The sequence below is a fragment of the Venturia canescens genome, chromosome 5 (genome assembly GCF_019457755.1).
Source record: "Venturia canescens isolate UGA chromosome 5, ASM1945775v1, whole genome shotgun sequence".
NCBI classification, from domain to species: Eukaryota; Metazoa; Arthropoda; class Insecta; order Hymenoptera; family Ichneumonidae; genus Venturia; species Venturia canescens.
Genome location: NC_057425.1, coordinates 14,471,850 through 14,489,471, shown reverse-complemented (window position 1 = coordinate 14,489,471; position 17,622 = coordinate 14,471,850). Strand labels below are relative to the sequence as shown.

The 17,622-nt window shown below is 42.9% G+C and overlaps 1 protein-coding gene across 3 annotated transcripts in view; it reads left to right on the top strand.

The window, feature by feature from the left end:
• Positions 1-17,622, top strand: part of LOC122411446 (Glucose transporter 4 enhancer factor) — a 120,578-nt gene that overhangs the window by 99,466 nt on the left and 3,490 nt on the right. For all 3 annotated transcript variants that reach the window (XM_043420217.1, XM_043420219.1, XM_043420218.1), the window contains exons 6-7: positions 16,935-17,035; positions 17,218-17,524. In XM_043420217.1, the coding sequence (XP_043276152.1) occupies positions 16,935-17,035; positions 17,218-17,524 (408 nt within the window). The remainder of the gene's footprint in view (positions 1-16,934; positions 17,036-17,217; positions 17,525-17,622) is intronic.

The window sequence follows — 17,622 nt, the reverse complement described above, 5'->3', positions numbered from 1 at the left end:
AAAAACGAAAAAAGCAAAGTGGACGACATTATCTCGGGGAAAATCGATTACCGGATGGTCACCCATCCGAATAGTGGACGAAAACACCGCATCTTGGCACGCAAGACCACCAGAGCTGCGTCGCAACCCCCAACACGACTGTCTCAGCAATTATTTTAACTGTTATTACCGTATTAAATAGAATTGATAAAAATCTTGAGGAAAATTTATAATCGTTATTTTATAAATATACATCTATAGACACGCGCGTATAAAAGACTGCGGGTGCGAGTCGCTTTATAGTTCGACTCGCTTGAGTCATCGCGGTTAGCTGGTAGCCGGTTCGCCAGGGCGAGCCAACAGTAATCTAGTGTACAGCAGCGTGAGTCCCTCTCTCGCGTTCTCCACCGTCAGGAGAGGAGAAAGATACAGATAAACACATACGCTGTGCGCGTATACACATCCGTACACATTTCCTGTGAGGTTGCACCTGCGAGGTTCGCACTCTTGCCTGAGTCCACGACGTTACGGGTGTATCCTTCGACTGTGTGTGTTATTTTCCCCAATACAGAGACAGACGCACATATAGATGAGGAATGAGGTACGTAATGCGGGGAAAAGTCTTTTCTGTACCGGTTGCCAGGCAGCCATATTCCTCGATCCAAGAAAAAATCGCTTCGCCCCCATCCAATTGGGATGCTGTCGCGGGATAAGGGGGGAAAAATGAAAAATCTGTTTGGGAGGAAAGCGCCGGCGAAGAAGTCAACGTATATATATTTACGTTGTAAACGAAGATGACACTCGTTCGCAACGCGATGTTTGTTCCTTCTTTCGCGTTTTTATTTATCACCGGATTTTTGTATTCCAATTGAGACAAAGTCGAAGGCTCTTCGATAGAAGCGATAACGTACGCGGTGAAGAAATTTCGCGTCCCGTATCTCTGTCAATCTGACGTTTGACTTTTTTCCTGTTCTTCCTTTTTTTAGTTGTAAGTTTCTTCTTCAACGTCTAATGAAGAGTCCTCATTGCCATTATTCTCATATCGTAAATGCACGAGAGAGAGAGAGAGAGAGAGAGAAATCTGCTCCATCACTGGGCAATGCTCGACCACAATAACGACGTAAATAAGAGCTACCCCCGATATCCACCTTGGCTATGCATCTACTATATATAGATTTATACTCCCGAGAGAAATGTCCGAAGGACTTCCAGTTTATTCTCGAACACCTCCGATATATACGCCGATCTCGTCGTTGGTCGGCTTATATTTATATCTATACCTCCGCAATCCAACCACAATTGAACCGTAGCAGCCCTTTCACTCCTACCTCCGCGTGTGAGTCCTGCACATGCTGTGTGTACGCGAATATTGACAATTTCAGGCTCAATCGATCGTAGATCTCACGAAGTGGGCTGGATCTCGTCGATTTGTCTTGTTCCTCGCCTATCGATGCCTTCATTTTTCTCATTAATTTCTGTTTTACATGTACAACGAAATTATGATAATGAGCGTCATAAAATTCCCGTTCTACGAACTCTCGAGGCACCGAGTTGCAGAGATCATCCTTGAACAACTCTGCACTGTGCGACTCTGCATTGTAATTTTCGTATTTTCGATTGAGACGAAAAAAAAAAAAAACATTGAATTGAAAAATATAGATTTTTCGCGCCAGTCACAAGTGAAATGCTTCGCGCCGAAAGAGCCCATACGTATTCGCGGTTTGTTTATATATACATACGTATACACAAAGTACAGATGGTAATGGCGACGTAAACAAGAACGGCGCGCATGCGCAGAAGCTCGGCCGGCCGGCGCGAGATAGCGTCTCCCTCGCGCGGTCCTTTTCCTCCAATCTCCAACGGCCGATTCCTCGTCCTTTTTCTGCCTGCTCGGCAGTGCCCTTGCTGCAACGAGACTTGCCGGCTCACGCGTTCGGCCACCTAGTCACAGCATCCCAACCGACGTACCAAAAGAAAGGCTATTTTACTTTACGGCGGAGTGCCGCAACGAACGTGAGAGAAACTCGAACGCGAGGATGAAGAGGAAATGGATTCGGGTTGCCAATTTTATGCGAACGACTAAGACCGCGCGATCGCAGTGCTCTCTACGAACGAGCGTTCCAACAATCGTTCGATTGAAACCCCGTGAAAACGTCAGGATTGACGAAATACGATATTTTGTTTTACACATTTTTTATCGATTCGCACGAAATTAAATCGGTTTGAATTCGTCGAAAAAAACCTTTCGTCTCTGCTGTTGAACCAGTCAAATATATAATGAATTTATCGCTTAATCATTGTCGGCATAACGTTTATCGGCGAAAGTATAAAAATAACCGGATCCATGAAATTCCTGAGACGGAAATGTTGAGGATGACGAATAAAAATATTTTGCTCTCGTCCCTGCTACAGATCGCGATTATTTCATGGACAAATTTGGAGCCGGCGAGAGTTCTCGTTGCAAAAGTTGTCTTCTCTTCGGTGGCTCTCTTATATTCTGTTATATGAATAAAATGAAAAATAAAATATTCGAAAGACTCGGTCTCCCGAGGCCAAAGATTGCGTAGGGCGAATAGGACCCGAGCGGAAAATCTCGACTCTCCAGTCCGGGGAATTACTATATAGTTATATTTTCTCTCTCGCTCGCTCTTTCCGTCGACGATGAGACGTCGTGACTCACGAGTCATCGCCTTTTCTCTCGCTCCCTCTCCGCAGTTCTGCCGGCTCTCTTGCCCATCGTCCTCTCGTCCGTGTTCAGGCAGGACGATATTCTCTCCCGGAGACGCGAGAGGTTCGTCGACCTCGTCGCCAGGAAATTACGCCGAATTGCGTATTATTCCCGGCGGTGCAGCAAACTTGGCCAATCGTGTGTCTCGACACTATCAGCCGGTCTGGCAAATCCCGTCTTTTACCGCTATTTCATACACACTTTGTGCATATACATGTATATGTGTATAAGCATGTAATTGAGTCTGTATCGCGCACGTTATCGCGCAATCGTGTTATATACGACGGAGGAAAATCCTCACCGTTCTAGAATTTCATACACCAAATATTTCTTCCTCCCGCTCTGTGAGCGATGTAAGCGAAAAAGGGAGCGGGGAGCACTCCTGTTCTTTTCCTCCGCTCCGTAGCCTTTTTCGTAAAAGAAAAGAAAAGCTGTTTGCAGCTTTCTTTGAGCGAATGAGTAAAAACGCTTGAATTTATCTCGTTTGCGATAAATTTAGAGTTATTAAAATTGTTAATTAGCGCATATTTCCTCCTCGAGTCGGTACCAAACTGATGAGTAGACTAATCAAATATTAAATTACTTTTTCGCTTCCCCTTATGCGATTATTAAGATTTTACGGCTTTAGGAAGATTCCCTGAAATAATAAACTCAAGGTGACCTCGAATTGTTGACGAAAAAGTTAAATAAATATATGCGTAAATATGGGATGAAAAATAAGATGGAAGCTACGGGGGAAAGTGTGAGGGAGGAGGAAAGGATAATCGGCGACGAGGACAAAGGATCTCCCGAATCCAGAATCCAGAGGCGTAAGTCAGTAGAAAGAATCTGATGGCTGTTGGTCGTTTTTTTCGATTCTTCGATAGCTCACCGCCTCCGTTTCGTCGTTTGTTCTCGCGGACGAAACGAGCAGAGAGGAGTTAACTTTCCTTTGTTACATCTGTTTCTCCTTCTAACGTGCTCTCGGGGTTCGCGCACCTTATATTTCCAGGGGAGACTTATCCTTCGGGGCGCCTCCTGAGTGGTGCAGCTTTGAAAAAGAAGAACGAGAAAGCTATAAAAAAAAGCATAACTACGCAGTACCGTCAAACGTCCTTTTTCATTCGTTTCTCTTCCTCCTTTTCTCTCACGGCGTCTTTGTTCGTCGAGCGATGAGCGAGCCACGTGCATTTCATCTATACGTCGTCTCCCCCACGTCTGATCTTCTCGCCCAGATAATATACTTGCAGGCTCCTTCTGTATGGACCTCTGTACCGATCGGAACAACTCCAAATTCGCCAAGTTTTTTTCATCAAATTTTCGATTTCAAGCTCCAAAGAATTTCTTCCTCTTCTCGTTCGCTATATTAATATTAAAACTAAATGATGGAATTCTTTTTTCCGATTTGCAACATCGTGTTTAAGAATACGTCGAAAATTGAGTGAAAATGCTGTCCGGCTAGGAGGGCATATTGAAAAAAATCATCTTTTAGCATATCACGAATTACGGGCTTTTTACGTGCCAATTATGGGCGGAGTTAAAAAATTTTTGGCTACCTGAGATTTTACAAAAATCCGATATAAAAAGCGCTGCCCACGAGTATCAAGCTAGCGAAGAAGTTCGTGAAAAAAAATGTACCGCAAAACCGATTGCTCAAGAATTATGGGCTCTTTAAATGCCGTTCGCGCGTGCAATTTGAATTTCTACAAATTCATATTTTTTCGAAAAAAAAAACTTGAAAACCCTTTATATCTCACCTCTCGAGCTAGCAGCGCAGCAGGGAAAAAGAGTTATTTTGTAATTCTGATATAGCGTCATGTAGAAGGCTGCCTTAACACTGTTTCCCTCTGAACGCCACACGTTACCAGTAACGCATTTCTGGCGCAGGTCCAACGTGGTTTGGTTATCCGGGACTTAAAAAAATTTTTAAGTTTTCTTTAAAAATTATGTAAAATTGAATTGATAGTAAAAATCGAATAAACAGTTCGATTGCGAAAAACGTACGAGAATGCACTCAGTCTCATCGGGAGAGGGGGGAGAGGGGGGGGGGTAAAAAAATATAAATGGTAATAATAGAACATGTGTATAGTTCCATAATGAAACTTTCACATGAGGTGTCTCATTCAAATTGTTTTTTCGACGTCTTGCACTTGGCAGAAATCGATCTCGGTATGTCAACACGTTGACGTGTGGTTTAACTATAAAAAGAGTCTAATTCGGGAGAAATTTAGCCCAACGTGTAATTTTATTATGCTAGGTTTTTATGTTTGAGCGTTCGATGTCCGGGGTTAATACCAACTGTAGTGGCGTAGACGCACAGCTGTTGCAATTGCTGTCACTAGCGCTGTGTACCATGCAATATAAATGTCCAAGCGTTCGTGCTGTCTATAAAGCGTATAATCCGAACTTCTCAATCCCCCCGATTCTCCTTCATGTCGTTATTTCTCTCCCCAAGACTCAAGACGTCATATCGCCTCTAATGCACTCTTCACGTTTGAAAAACACGTTCTTGCACTCCCCCGTTTCGACGATGTTCCTATTTTTTGTAGCTCTCGGTTTTTCCCTGATGTACAAAAAAAAGAGCGTGCACCGACGCAGCAGCACTGTGGCACATCGAGACACGTACGCACACGAGTGTATACGTCGATATCTTACTTAGGGACGCGCGTGACTTCTTTGCATCGTTCCAGACAAGAGCGCCCTCAATCGCAGCAGCCAAAACTTTTTTCACATCGAGTTTTCGTGTAAATTCGTGACACCGCCATCTAGCGGAATTCAATGAGTGCGAGTGATTTTTCCCTCGATTCCTTTCAAAGCGCACACCCGAGCATTTATTCCTTCATTTTTTATCTACAACATATTCGTCTTTATACCATACGCATTTTTATTTCCACCGGCAACCACTAGTTTCAGTACACATTAATCGCCATGTACCCGCACACACGCGCGCGCATATACGTAGGAAAAATATATGAACGCGCATGCATACGTTGAGACGCGCGCGAATTTCGCGATGTATAATAAACACATCGAAAGTTGCGCCCATATTCCTCGTGGCAACGCGTTATTTTGCTTATGTGTGAGTGTTGAGAAGGGTCAACGCCCGACCCTCACCACAGGCTGCGAGCTGACGCGCTTATACGCGCCAACACACGGCTTGCCGGTTTGTTTTGGTTCCCCGGGCGTTACCCCCGGTTCGTTCCCCTCCGTGCCCCACGAACCCCTCGATTTGCTCCTGTTTGGCTCCCCACCACCGCCACCCTCCTCATCCTCCCTCGCAACTGTCTTTTTCTCTCTTCCGCATCTTCGTTTCTTCTCGCCCACGACCCGCTAACCCCTCTCTCTCTCTCTCTCTCTCGTCGAAGCTGATATTCGCGATATACGTTTATACATATATTTGTCTGTAGATATATTTTTATTTATATCTGTATACATGTATACGCATGTACAATAAAGCGTATAGGCTACACAACCGCTAAGAGTCAGAAGCTCACGATATGCGCCGCAGCAATGTGAACAAGAAGAATAATTCCTACACCGCGTGGTCGATTTAACTCTCCCCTCCCCCCGCTGCTCTTTCCCGGCTTCGAAATTCTCCAACACTTATATTTTACCGGAATAAAAACACCGGTAGTACGAAAAAAAAGGTTTACGAGTATCTCGAATGCCTGCTGGATATGTGTGCGGAAAAACGAAAAAATCGTAAGACGAGTGTACGAAAATCATGTATGGATCGAAACGCAGTGAACGTAGCCGCGATCCTAGCTACCATGCACGTGCTCTCGAGGCTCTCGGAATAAGTCCGCTCTCGGCAATAGCGCGGACAGAAAGGGAGGCGGAGTCGTGCGAGAAGAGGGAATAGGAGAAGCCCCCGATGATCCCTACCAACCGAAACTGTACACAAACCTATCTCTCGACGAAGCCCCGTGCGAGAGAATCCGAGTCTCTTTGTTTCGGATAAAATATACAGCAACTGTCAGCAGCCACAGTGGGAACAAAGCAACGTTTTTGCGAAACGGAAATTCGTACAGATTGTTGTAGAGAAATGGGTGAAAATACCAAATGAAAGTTCGTATTGAAAAAGGAGTTGCCCAGCACTTGTTTCTTCGTCATCGTTATTTATATTGACATTCGTGAATTTTTACGTAACGAGTCTCGTTATATGTATGTATTTAGAAAAAATCATCAATGAAAACACACTCATGGTTGATTACCACTTCCATTAGCTTTGCGATGTACACAAACTTTTGCCATAGCTGTCGTGTTCGTATACACGAGCTTATCCTCTCTTTCTCGCAAACGTGGTTGCGTTTACTTTCGTGTATGAGTTAAGGTCGTTGTGTACCGACACACCAGAGGACAGTGCACTCGCGTGAGTTTCACGAGAACCCTATCGCTTACAATCTCCTCTTTTTCTCAGCCTTTCTCTCTCCCTCCCTCCCTCCCGTCGACTGGACGACGAATGTGCGTTTGTGTTCGCTGTCCGGTGTACTGCGCCCTCTGGCGTACGCTGGCTGTTCCGTTGCTGTAGCGTCAACCGCAAGAACCTCGAGAATAAGAGAGAAAGAGAAGGATAGCACGAAAAGGGAAACAGCCGGTCCGAGGACACAGCCGCAGAAGAAACGAGAGAGAGAGAATATGCCGGTGAAATCAGCCGGCGAAGCGGCCTCGGGGGCAGCAGAGCTCACCGATAAACGATCGATTTTTATCGCTCTCGCTTTACAAGCGTCCGTCCTCCGCTCCTCACATATACATAATATGCACATATATACGGGACAAATTTTTTAAAACTTCCTCCGCATCGACAAACCTGTAGAACTGCGAAAAAACGTCACAGCGTTGATTCACCTTTCGCAATTCTTTCGAGAATCGACTCGACGAGAGCACATACGCAACAACAAAAAATCCAATTGTAACTTGAATACGCGAAGCGGTTCGTAATCGATTTAATCGAAATCGAACGGAAAACGTGTTATGCTTTATGAATTAAAAAATACCTAATATCGAGGCAGAACATTTTGGGCTTTTTTCATAATTAAATCGGATTTGGAAGAACGGGAGTTCAGGAGAGAGAAGAAAAGGCGATTTTTGGGGGAAAAATGCGTCAGCGGGTTTCTCCGTGTACGGTATAAACGAGACACCGGTGTCACGAGGATATTCGGACAAAAGGAGCGTTATAGTAGCGTTGCTGCCGGGTGTACGGCGTACGGCGCCGGTTTTTAGCGCACATGCACTTCGGGCGGGTATTGGAGAACGAAATAAAGCGGAAGAAAGAGAAAGGAAGATGAGGAGCGAGGGAGAGCGAGAGAGAGTGAAAGAGAGAGGGCGCAGTAAGAGGTAAAACGTGTGCATTCAGCAGGGTGGATGCCCCGGCGTTGTAAAAAGCAGCATACACACACACACACACACACACGTGAGGAAGAGATCGGCCTTCGGACCTGCGCTTCTCGTTCCTTGCTTGCCTTCCCGTTTGCCCGTATGTTTCGAGGTTCTCCCGGCATTCACAGGGACTTTGTGCATCTCTCTCTCTCTCTCTCCTTCTTTCGTTTTTATTTGGGTACACGTGCCTGCATCCCTAACCTTTTTCAAGCTCTCGAGACCAATCGCATCTCTTTTTATTTCCTCTTTTATCTCTCTATGGCCATTGGGTGCTCGGTTCTGACCGGCAACATCGTATTATATTTTTTCCCTCTCTCGTATACCTCCAACTTTCTCGCTCTCTCTCTCTCTCTCTCCCTCTCTCCGAGCGTGCATCTACAGCTACAGAACAGGCAAACAGAGAACGATACTGGTGCCAGTGTTTTGTAGCGGCGCTTTTTCGAACTAGCGCTCCTCGCTCTCCGTTTCTCTTGCCCACATTTGCCCAACGAGCTTTTATATCTCTTTGTTGCTGGTGTTAGTATCCACAGGTCTTCGTACCTCGTGGAATCAGCACGAATACTCGGCAACCCTGTTGCCAGACTCATCCCTCTCTCCGTCGAGAGTCCTGGATTCTCTCGATGTTTACCTCTCCCTATCCTCGAAATATTTGCTATATATATATATATAATACGTATCTACCCTGTTGCTACGTTATACAGTCGGCGTCTGTCCTCGAGATCATCCACCCCAACAGATTTCATGTTACCAAGTGCATCTTTGTAATGTAAACACACATATATAGTATATTTATGTCACGTGGTATTCCTCCCTCCACTGAGAACCTCCTCATTCTCCATTTATTCAATACTTCGACGAATTTATTTTCTTGCGTTCTCTTTGTGTACGCGCGCGCGTGTGTGTGTGTGTGTGTGTGTGTGTGTATGTTCAACTCTTCGAAGTTTTATAAATAACTGTCCTATTTCCGTCTCCCTTTAACCCTTTCGTTACACAACTGACCCCACGTTACACGCTGCTCAAATTTCCCGCAGTTTTTGACGTTATATTTAATCCGTCGTAAACCTCGTCCAAACAGTTTCAATCGTCTATCGTTTATACTAGTGCAGCAGCAGAACCTCTATTTTTTACCATTTCCCTGATTCTTTGTCCCCACCTAATGTCGTTTGGCCATAGCGGGACGGCGGGCGTTGTTTATCCCCACCACCGTCTTACAACACGCCGGCGACGCCGCGCAGTCGTTACGCGCGGTTTTGGGTATGTACAGTACGTATAACCTCAAAACGCGTGTGGCACATTCCCTACATTATTGAAGGGAGATAGCCATAGAGGAAAAGAAGAAGGAGAAAAAGGTTTTACTGTATTTAGTTATGGCTGTCAAATTATTTATTTATTTCGATACTTTGCTTCTCATTTATTTTTCATCGTCTCCCTTCGTATTGAGATTTTGCAAAGCTTGTGAGATATATCTGGTGTTGAATTTTCAAACTATAACCGAGGTGCGTCGCTCATCGAAACATATCAATCAACATTAATGTTTTTGCGCGAAATTAAACAAAAAATGAAACAAGTATAGGTGTGTTTACACCTTGTAAAAAATTCCAAAAAAAAGAAAAAAAATATGAATGAGATAAAAAAAGAAGTTTCGATGATTAGGAGTTGAAAACCAGACCATCGGCGAATATCACTTATTGTTAAAACTACCATTATTTATCTTAAATATTTATAACTAATGCTATATTTACACGGTGAGCCTATGTTACACGTGGACTTGAGGATGCGCAAGCGTGAGGGCTGTTTTTAGATAGCCCTCTAATTTTTTTATGTCTTACAATCCGAGTGAAAGTTTTTGGGAATCTTTTATCATTGATTATATTTCAATCAAAGTATTAAAAGTGCTAGCCCAAAATCTTACAATTTATGACATTAGAGGCGCCACGAGTACTTTCGATCTGCACCATCGCTATAGACTGTTTGGTTGAAATATTAACAGTCGAAAAGTACAGAAATTAAGAAAGTTGAGGCTGTACAGTCATTTTTTTAATCCAAAAGTTATGACCTGTACCTTTCAAAAGTTAGGCCAGTTTACAGTTTGGCAATGTTGCATACACTTTAAAGAAAAGTTGGGGAAAAAAAGACGAAAAAAACTGCACGGGAAACAGATTATTATTAATATAATCTCAGCAAATCTCCTAATAAATTTGAAAAAATTGACATTATTCAGGAAGCCTTGCTCATGTTGCCCAAAAAATTTCATATTTTTAGCATCATTTTTAACGGAGATATCACTGAATATGTGCCTTGACTTCCATAAGATTACATGTTATTTGTCCCAAATTGCTATTGATTTTTCTCAGCAACGACGCTCCTAAACTGTCTGAAAATTTAATTGATTTTTTTTTACACTCCACTTTATAAGATGCAATCGGTTTAAAAGCGATGACATTATTTTCATTCTAATGCCTCAACTTCCTTAACATGTCGCTTATGGCCACAATAACTTCAACCATCTTCAATTCAAAATTTAATATAATTCAAAATTCAAATTCAAATAAGATTAAAACCATTATTAATATGGATTGAATCGCGGGGAATCCAATGGTACGTTAAAAAAGGGGGATCTGAATTAGAAATGTTGGATTTGAAAACGACAAATGGTTACAGAATCTTGAAATTTTGCAGGTCTATACGTCACTCGTCATATATTGTCAAACGGTGCCTTTTCGCAATGTAGTATTATCGAATCATGCGAAAGACTCGGAATGAAATATGTTCTGCAATGAACTCAACTTAAACATTATTTACAATTATAAAATTAAGACGACCCTTTTTTACTATTATTGTGTTATATATTAATGACTGGGCCAACTCTTTTAAAAAAACATGGAAGTGATGTCAAGTGACTGGTACGACGCGCACTCGCATCCTTAACTGGGCGATTGCACCCCCGTCTGCGCCATATTATATTAAGGCCACACCTCCATATCAGATCCCAATTATATCATCTCCGTAACTTTGTTAAACCCGAACGCAATATTTGTCAACGATGCCGTTTAGTGAATTAATATTCAATTTTGGACTGATACGCGTCTATTTTAATACATATATATTTTTAAAAATTATATTTCTTATTTATTATCTCCGTATTTTCGCCGCGATCCCTGCCACATGGATCCCTTTAGTCTCGATGTTTGAATTGCGCACCCTTGCACTGGTAGAGGTAATTGCACCTCCGCCACTTTCTTCTCCCCTTGTTCTGCGTCCTTTCGTCGAACCCTCGGACATCTTTAGATGTAACTGCAACACAGTTCGTAGCCGTGATGCATGTGGGGTCTCGGTCATATCGACTCGTTTTCACGTTCCATTTCCTTTGCTATATACTGTGTATGAGTGCGTTTCATCGCTGCTCTTCTCCTTTGTGACACTCGTTGGGTCTCCCCACCCCTGGATCACATCGAAAGGTCAACGACCCCCGGTTCGTTGGGTACTTGACGTTTGTGCAACGAATTTCCGTCGGACCCTCCTCCTTCTTTCTCATTTCCTAAAATCTTATTTTTTCTCGGGTTCCAATGATTTGACGAAGGTACTACTTAAATTGTGCATGGCCACGGCGTAAATCTCGCCGTATAACAAACTCGTTCATATCATATGGCGCAAAAAAAAGGTCCGCGGGAGTCATTTACCGCGACGCGCAGTTCAGTTCAGTCGAACGCGCTTTTTTCTTAGCTCTTTTCCCTTTTTGTTTTTAGTTTTAATTTTTACCATAAACCTCCCGCAGTAGGCTGTTTATGACCGAAAACGAGATATATAAGACACGCGGGAGAGAATATTTGAGTGCCGGTTAAATTTCTAAATTTGGATGGCGCCCACGTTTTCCTCATCATCGTTATTTTCTTTCTTCATTTCTTATTTAGCATCATGCACGTATTTCGCTCACTCGTGCCCTCACTGCGCTGCCTCCGAGGCAGGAACGCGTGCACCCCGAGCTAAGAGGACAACTCTTTATTATTAAGAATCATCGGAATGGCTGCGACATTAGTAATCCATAATTATCGCGAGTAATAAACTTCATCGATTGGTTATTCGCTACCGGTAAACGCTCAACTTATCCGACCTTCGTGTGTCTTTTTTGTGTGCAAATTGTCCGTAATTCGTTCTTGTCAAATTAACCGTTTTTTGGGGCAATTACTTCTCGGTAATGTTACGGTTATTTCAACGAAACAAACGTTTTTTTCTTCTTTACCATACAAAGGAAAAATAAGAATGAGCAGGACGAAGAAGGAAGTTGTTATTTTTACCTGTTTCATAGGCTCGAACCCGATAGTTTTACGCACTCTGTGGTAAAACCTAAGGAAAGAGAAACCCCAGAGAGAAAGAGGAAAAAAAGTCAGCCGGGAGCAAAAGCTTGGAGAGCGAACGAGCGAGCGAGCGAGCGACCGGCCGGCCGGCATGGATGGAAGGTCTGTGACCTCGGCAATGCTTGCCTCGAAGTTGCGCTGCTGTTCGTTTCACTACGTCTTACATATACGTAGAAGCGAGAAAAGGACTTTCTTCTCTATCTTCTTTCTTGCCTCGTTCCTCGCTCTTTTACCCTCGCCTTTGCTCCTCCTATCATCGTATTTTCTGCTCCTCCGCGTGTTCACCTCAGAAATGATGTCACACTAGGTTCCTCTCGTTGCGGGCTTTTCCGTATACTCGGAAAGCCCCGCGTTCCACCCGGAACGAGGGTGTTGGGCGTTTCCATAATTCACGTCAATTCTAATCGCCTCTCTCCCCCCCCTTTGCCTATTTTTCTCACACGAAACAATCATTTACTAACTGACGCAGTGGCTTCTACTTTATTGCGACATCCCCATGATGCATTGCGGTAATTTCATTAGCTTTTGATACAATAACTAACATCGTCAATAGCAATTATTTCTCCTTCTTCGGGGAAGATATTCCCGAAGTTTATTCTTTACCCGATTTATCTATCGACGAATCCAAACGGCAATAAAATTTGTCACAGCATTTGCCAGGAAAGCCTACGAATTGCATGTTAGAGCAGCGTCCACTTGAGAACGCCTAACACTATCGAAATTGCTTTACATACTTCCAAATCTAATAATCTCAGTCTTCTTTAAGTTTTTTCATTTTGATGAATGTGCAAAATCCCCTAGAAATCCTTGAGTTAACCAGCCTGTCATGGGGAAAAAAGAGGCAAAACGTTGGGATTTATTTATTGCTTTCCGCTTCGTGAACACCGGTTCGACTTTGGAGCATCATGAGAAGAGCTATTCGATATCTTCGGCTACGATCGCTCGTAGAAACAATGATCATCAAAGTCGCATTGATCGTTTTATGCGTTTTCGTTTATGTCTCTTGGGCTCCGTGTGCATGTGTGTCACTCATAACGAACAGTCGGAGAGTCAACGCAGAGACAATAAATGTAAATATAAATGTATTGCGTCGATGTACACATATATTTATTATAAAGGCGCAGGAATTCCCTTCCGTTGTGCGAGAGCATTGTTTGGTGCAACGACGCGCAGCTCGTTAGTCATTGCTCAACGAGGAGAAGGAGAGTTGCAGAGAGGCCGCGGTCATCCGGTATTATAAACTGTACACACGAACCACACAGACACACGCACGCATGTACTTATAGCCAGGCTTTTATAAATGTACGATAATGTTCGAATCTCTGGGAATGACGCTATAACCTTCACGCAGTTTCTCAAAACACGAGCTCAGCGCTTCGGCTCGACACGAGAGGGGATCTTCCGTCGATCGGACACACGATTGACCTCGTTATTACACATTCTTTTATCTCGTCATCCCTTCGGGTCAATAAAAAGAGCTCCGATATATCAATTGCTCGTCTCTTGCTTTTTCATCTCCACCTACGTTAAAAGCATTTAACGTAGGTCTCCACCTACGCACAGAGAATTTAATGTCGTCACCACCCTCTCCTGCTGCTACGTCATCGCTTCTTCGCCCGCGTATATTCGCGTCATCGCACCGCGTGTGGAAGAAACGGACCGAGATCTATTTTCATCCCCTGTCGAGACAAATAGTTCCGTTGCGTCTCGACGGAGAAAGAGGCGCAACGACGAGGGGCTTTTGTAATTAGCTTTTGGGAGAATTTAGTCTTCCAAATACTCTCATACATTTTTGGACACATTCGAATGGCTTTCAATACATTGTCGAAGGAGTGATTTGGAAAATTTTAGAATCGAATGAATCCGAAAGTGGAATGGAATATTCGCAAAAATTCTGGAATTTTCAAAGGTATACTCGTCGATTACGAATCCGGCATTGGATTTTGAAAATTCAAAATGGTCGATCCAATATGGTGGTGGACGTCGAGTTTTATATATTTTATTTCTACTCGATATTTCGATCTGAATTTAGTCACTTGAAATATTTTAATCGGAACTGTATTATTTATAAAATCCAACATGACAAATTCAAGATGGCGGGGACGGAAAATTGAAAAAAATTAACAAACTCCGATAGGCCAATACGAAACTGGTTACTTGAGGGTTCTTAGGGGTCCTGGTAATGAATCTGAAGCTAGAATTTTATAATTCCTAAATTCAATAAGCCGGATCCAAGACAGTGGATGAAAAAATGTACTTTTGTTTGTTGTGTTTTTTTTTTGGACTTTCATGTCTGCTATATTGGATGGGCTATTTAAAATTTTGAAAATCGAATGCCGGATTCGTGATCAGCAACCTTGAAAGCCCACAAGTACACAAAGCTTTAGAACAATTAATAAGTATTTGGAATTTCACGTCCGCGATATTGGATCCACCAATAAAAATGTTTTTAAATTTGACTCAATATTCGTGATCAGTTACCATAAAAATCCCTCGATACTCCTTTTCAGTGGAAAAGGTTCGATATTAGAGCTTTTGCGTAATTCTTTGTATAGGGTAATTCTTTCACTGTTACTGAAAGGGTTAATAAAATCTGTGATTGAGAATGCCACCGGAATGTCCGACCCCCGTGAACGCAATGGAATCTCGAGAAATATTTAATTATATTTGGCCATTTGAATTTCCATTGTTTTTCCAAGTGCGTCTCGTCTGTGCCGGAAAGCAGCGCGACGTAACGCTTCGCATTTGAGGAATCGTGGTGCGTGGAATAAGGAGACAGAATAAATCTTTCGATGAGGGGAGCAGTGCACGAGGGGGTTCATTAAATTGGGCAGAATGGTAGGAGGGTACCCGCATCTTATTCCCTTGGTAACGTAAAGAATGGTCCATGGTCCACCGCAGGAGAGGTTCACGAATTAGAAGAACGAAAGTATGAATGTGTGCGAAAAGAGGGCACAAAAAAAGCTATAGAAGCGGAGATGTTCTCATAATGAATCGTTGGAGGATCGTTTAGTTTGTTGTTTTCATGGGTATCGAGGCCAATCGTGTTCTCCGGTAGGTTCGTCGTGACCGCAAGACCCGCGAGAGCTCGTATAAACAAAGAACCGGAGGAGAGAAACAGAAGAGTCAACGCGATTACATCGTTGTCCGATCAATACCACGTGCAAGCTCTGTTGCAACTGCCTCTTTCTCTCTTTCCCGTCGACACACACAAGCGCTTCCCGTAGCTTCACAATCCGCTTCTCCGGGATGTAAACAAAGAAGCGTGGTTGAGGCGCGCGCGCGCGCGCGCTCGCTGCGGGACGCTATGGAAGTACAATGCACGCGGTTCGAGCGCGCGCGCCAACCCTCATCGATTTTCTTGTTCCCGCGCGTCGCGACGCCCGGCGTCCTTTTTCTTTCGTTGGACACTCGAAACATGCGCTCGGCTGTACAAAGCTTATCCGTCACCGGCGCTATTATTATGCAACTTTATGAGTGGAGAGAAACACTTTGAGAGAGAAAGGGTCGCGAGAGAAAGATGCGAAAACCGGAAGTCGCGGGCGTCCAGGCTGAACGAACCCTTTGCCGTTTGCCTTCCTGTTTCTCGTACTCTCGGTTGATGCCCTTTTTTTCCTCTCGACACCCCGTATAGTTTCATCCACACTTCCCTGGCAACTCTGAATAATCCACCATGATTTATAATACGTAACGCGTTATTCAAAACTACCGCTCGAACCAACATTGCACCGACCGAACACTCTCGTTTTAGATTTAAGGCAACTCCTGTACTGCATGCTAGTCAAATGAGTGCTAAATTTTCAAAACGCTTTTAGACCAAGTTTAACGTACCGATTAAACTTATTGTTAGTAGATATGTATTCAAGCATATTTTATTGAGGTTAAAAGATATTTAAAATGATATAGTTTTGCAAAACTATCAACTTGATGGATGCAAATTTCCATGATGACACATTTTCACAGGTATTTTTCAACCGATTTTATTGCATCAAGTCTCATTTTGTTCCTCAACTGATCCTCTACGAATTCACCACGTAGATTTTTTTCAAAATTCATTCTTTTCATTCAAATTCAACTTGAAACGATCAAGTTAAAAAAACAACTACATGGTGGATTCATAGAGGACCAGTTGACCAACAAAATGAGACTTGTTGCAATAAAATCGATGAAAAAACGCAGATAATTATTTAAAAAATACCAGTGAAAATGTGTCAGCGTGGAAATTTGCATTTATCAGTTGATGGTCTTGCAAAACCAGGGTTTTTAATATTTTTGCATCTTAATAAGATATGCTGTAATATAAATCCACTAACAATACATTTAATCGGTACGTTAAACTTGGTCTAAAAGCGTTTTGAAAATTTAGCATTCATTTGACTAGCATGCAGTACAGGAGTTACCTTAATCCAACTGCTAAATTATATCTTCGTCCAGATTAATCCCAATTATTCCTCTTCCCCCCCTTTGTATATTAACTTGACTACAAAGAGTGTTTTTTTTCTTCATTGTTACAGACCAATCGCAAAAAACTTTTCAAATGCAATTGGCGCGGATGTGGAAAAATCAAAGCCACCTGCCACCTTATCGAAGATCATGTTCGTCAAGTACATTTAAGGTACGTTTCGGATGATTCGTCAAAAAACAGTCGTTCTGATGAACATTTTTATTTCTTTCATCATTTTTACGATCTTTCATATCTCTAAAAAAAACGTTTTACTTTGTCATCAAATTTATTTCTCGATAGTTTCGTTCAATATCGATTTTAATTTATTGCAACAACTTTCAATGTTACCCCAGGAAACCCAGAGACATGAAGGCTAAAATAAAAGATGAGGAATTTTATTACGACGAGTTGACGCTCGATCACGTGAGCTCACCGCCGACGATGTCGCACCGCGATATGGCACGACCACCCCACGAGGATCCTGAATATCAGAAACTCCTACGTCTCGAGGCCGCACCGGTTGCAATGATGAGCAACGTGAATAATAACATCAATGGCTGCACCAATAATAATCCGAATGCACCAAATGTCACCGTTTCCGGTGGTGTCATAAGGAACGGTTCCAACACCATTTTCACATTCGGAGTTTCACCCTCGTCGGTGAGGACAATTATTCAATATTCAAAATTCAAAGGTTTCTTTTGGCCTCAGATAAACGTGTGATTTCATCATTTTCTGTATTTTTTATTCATCACTTT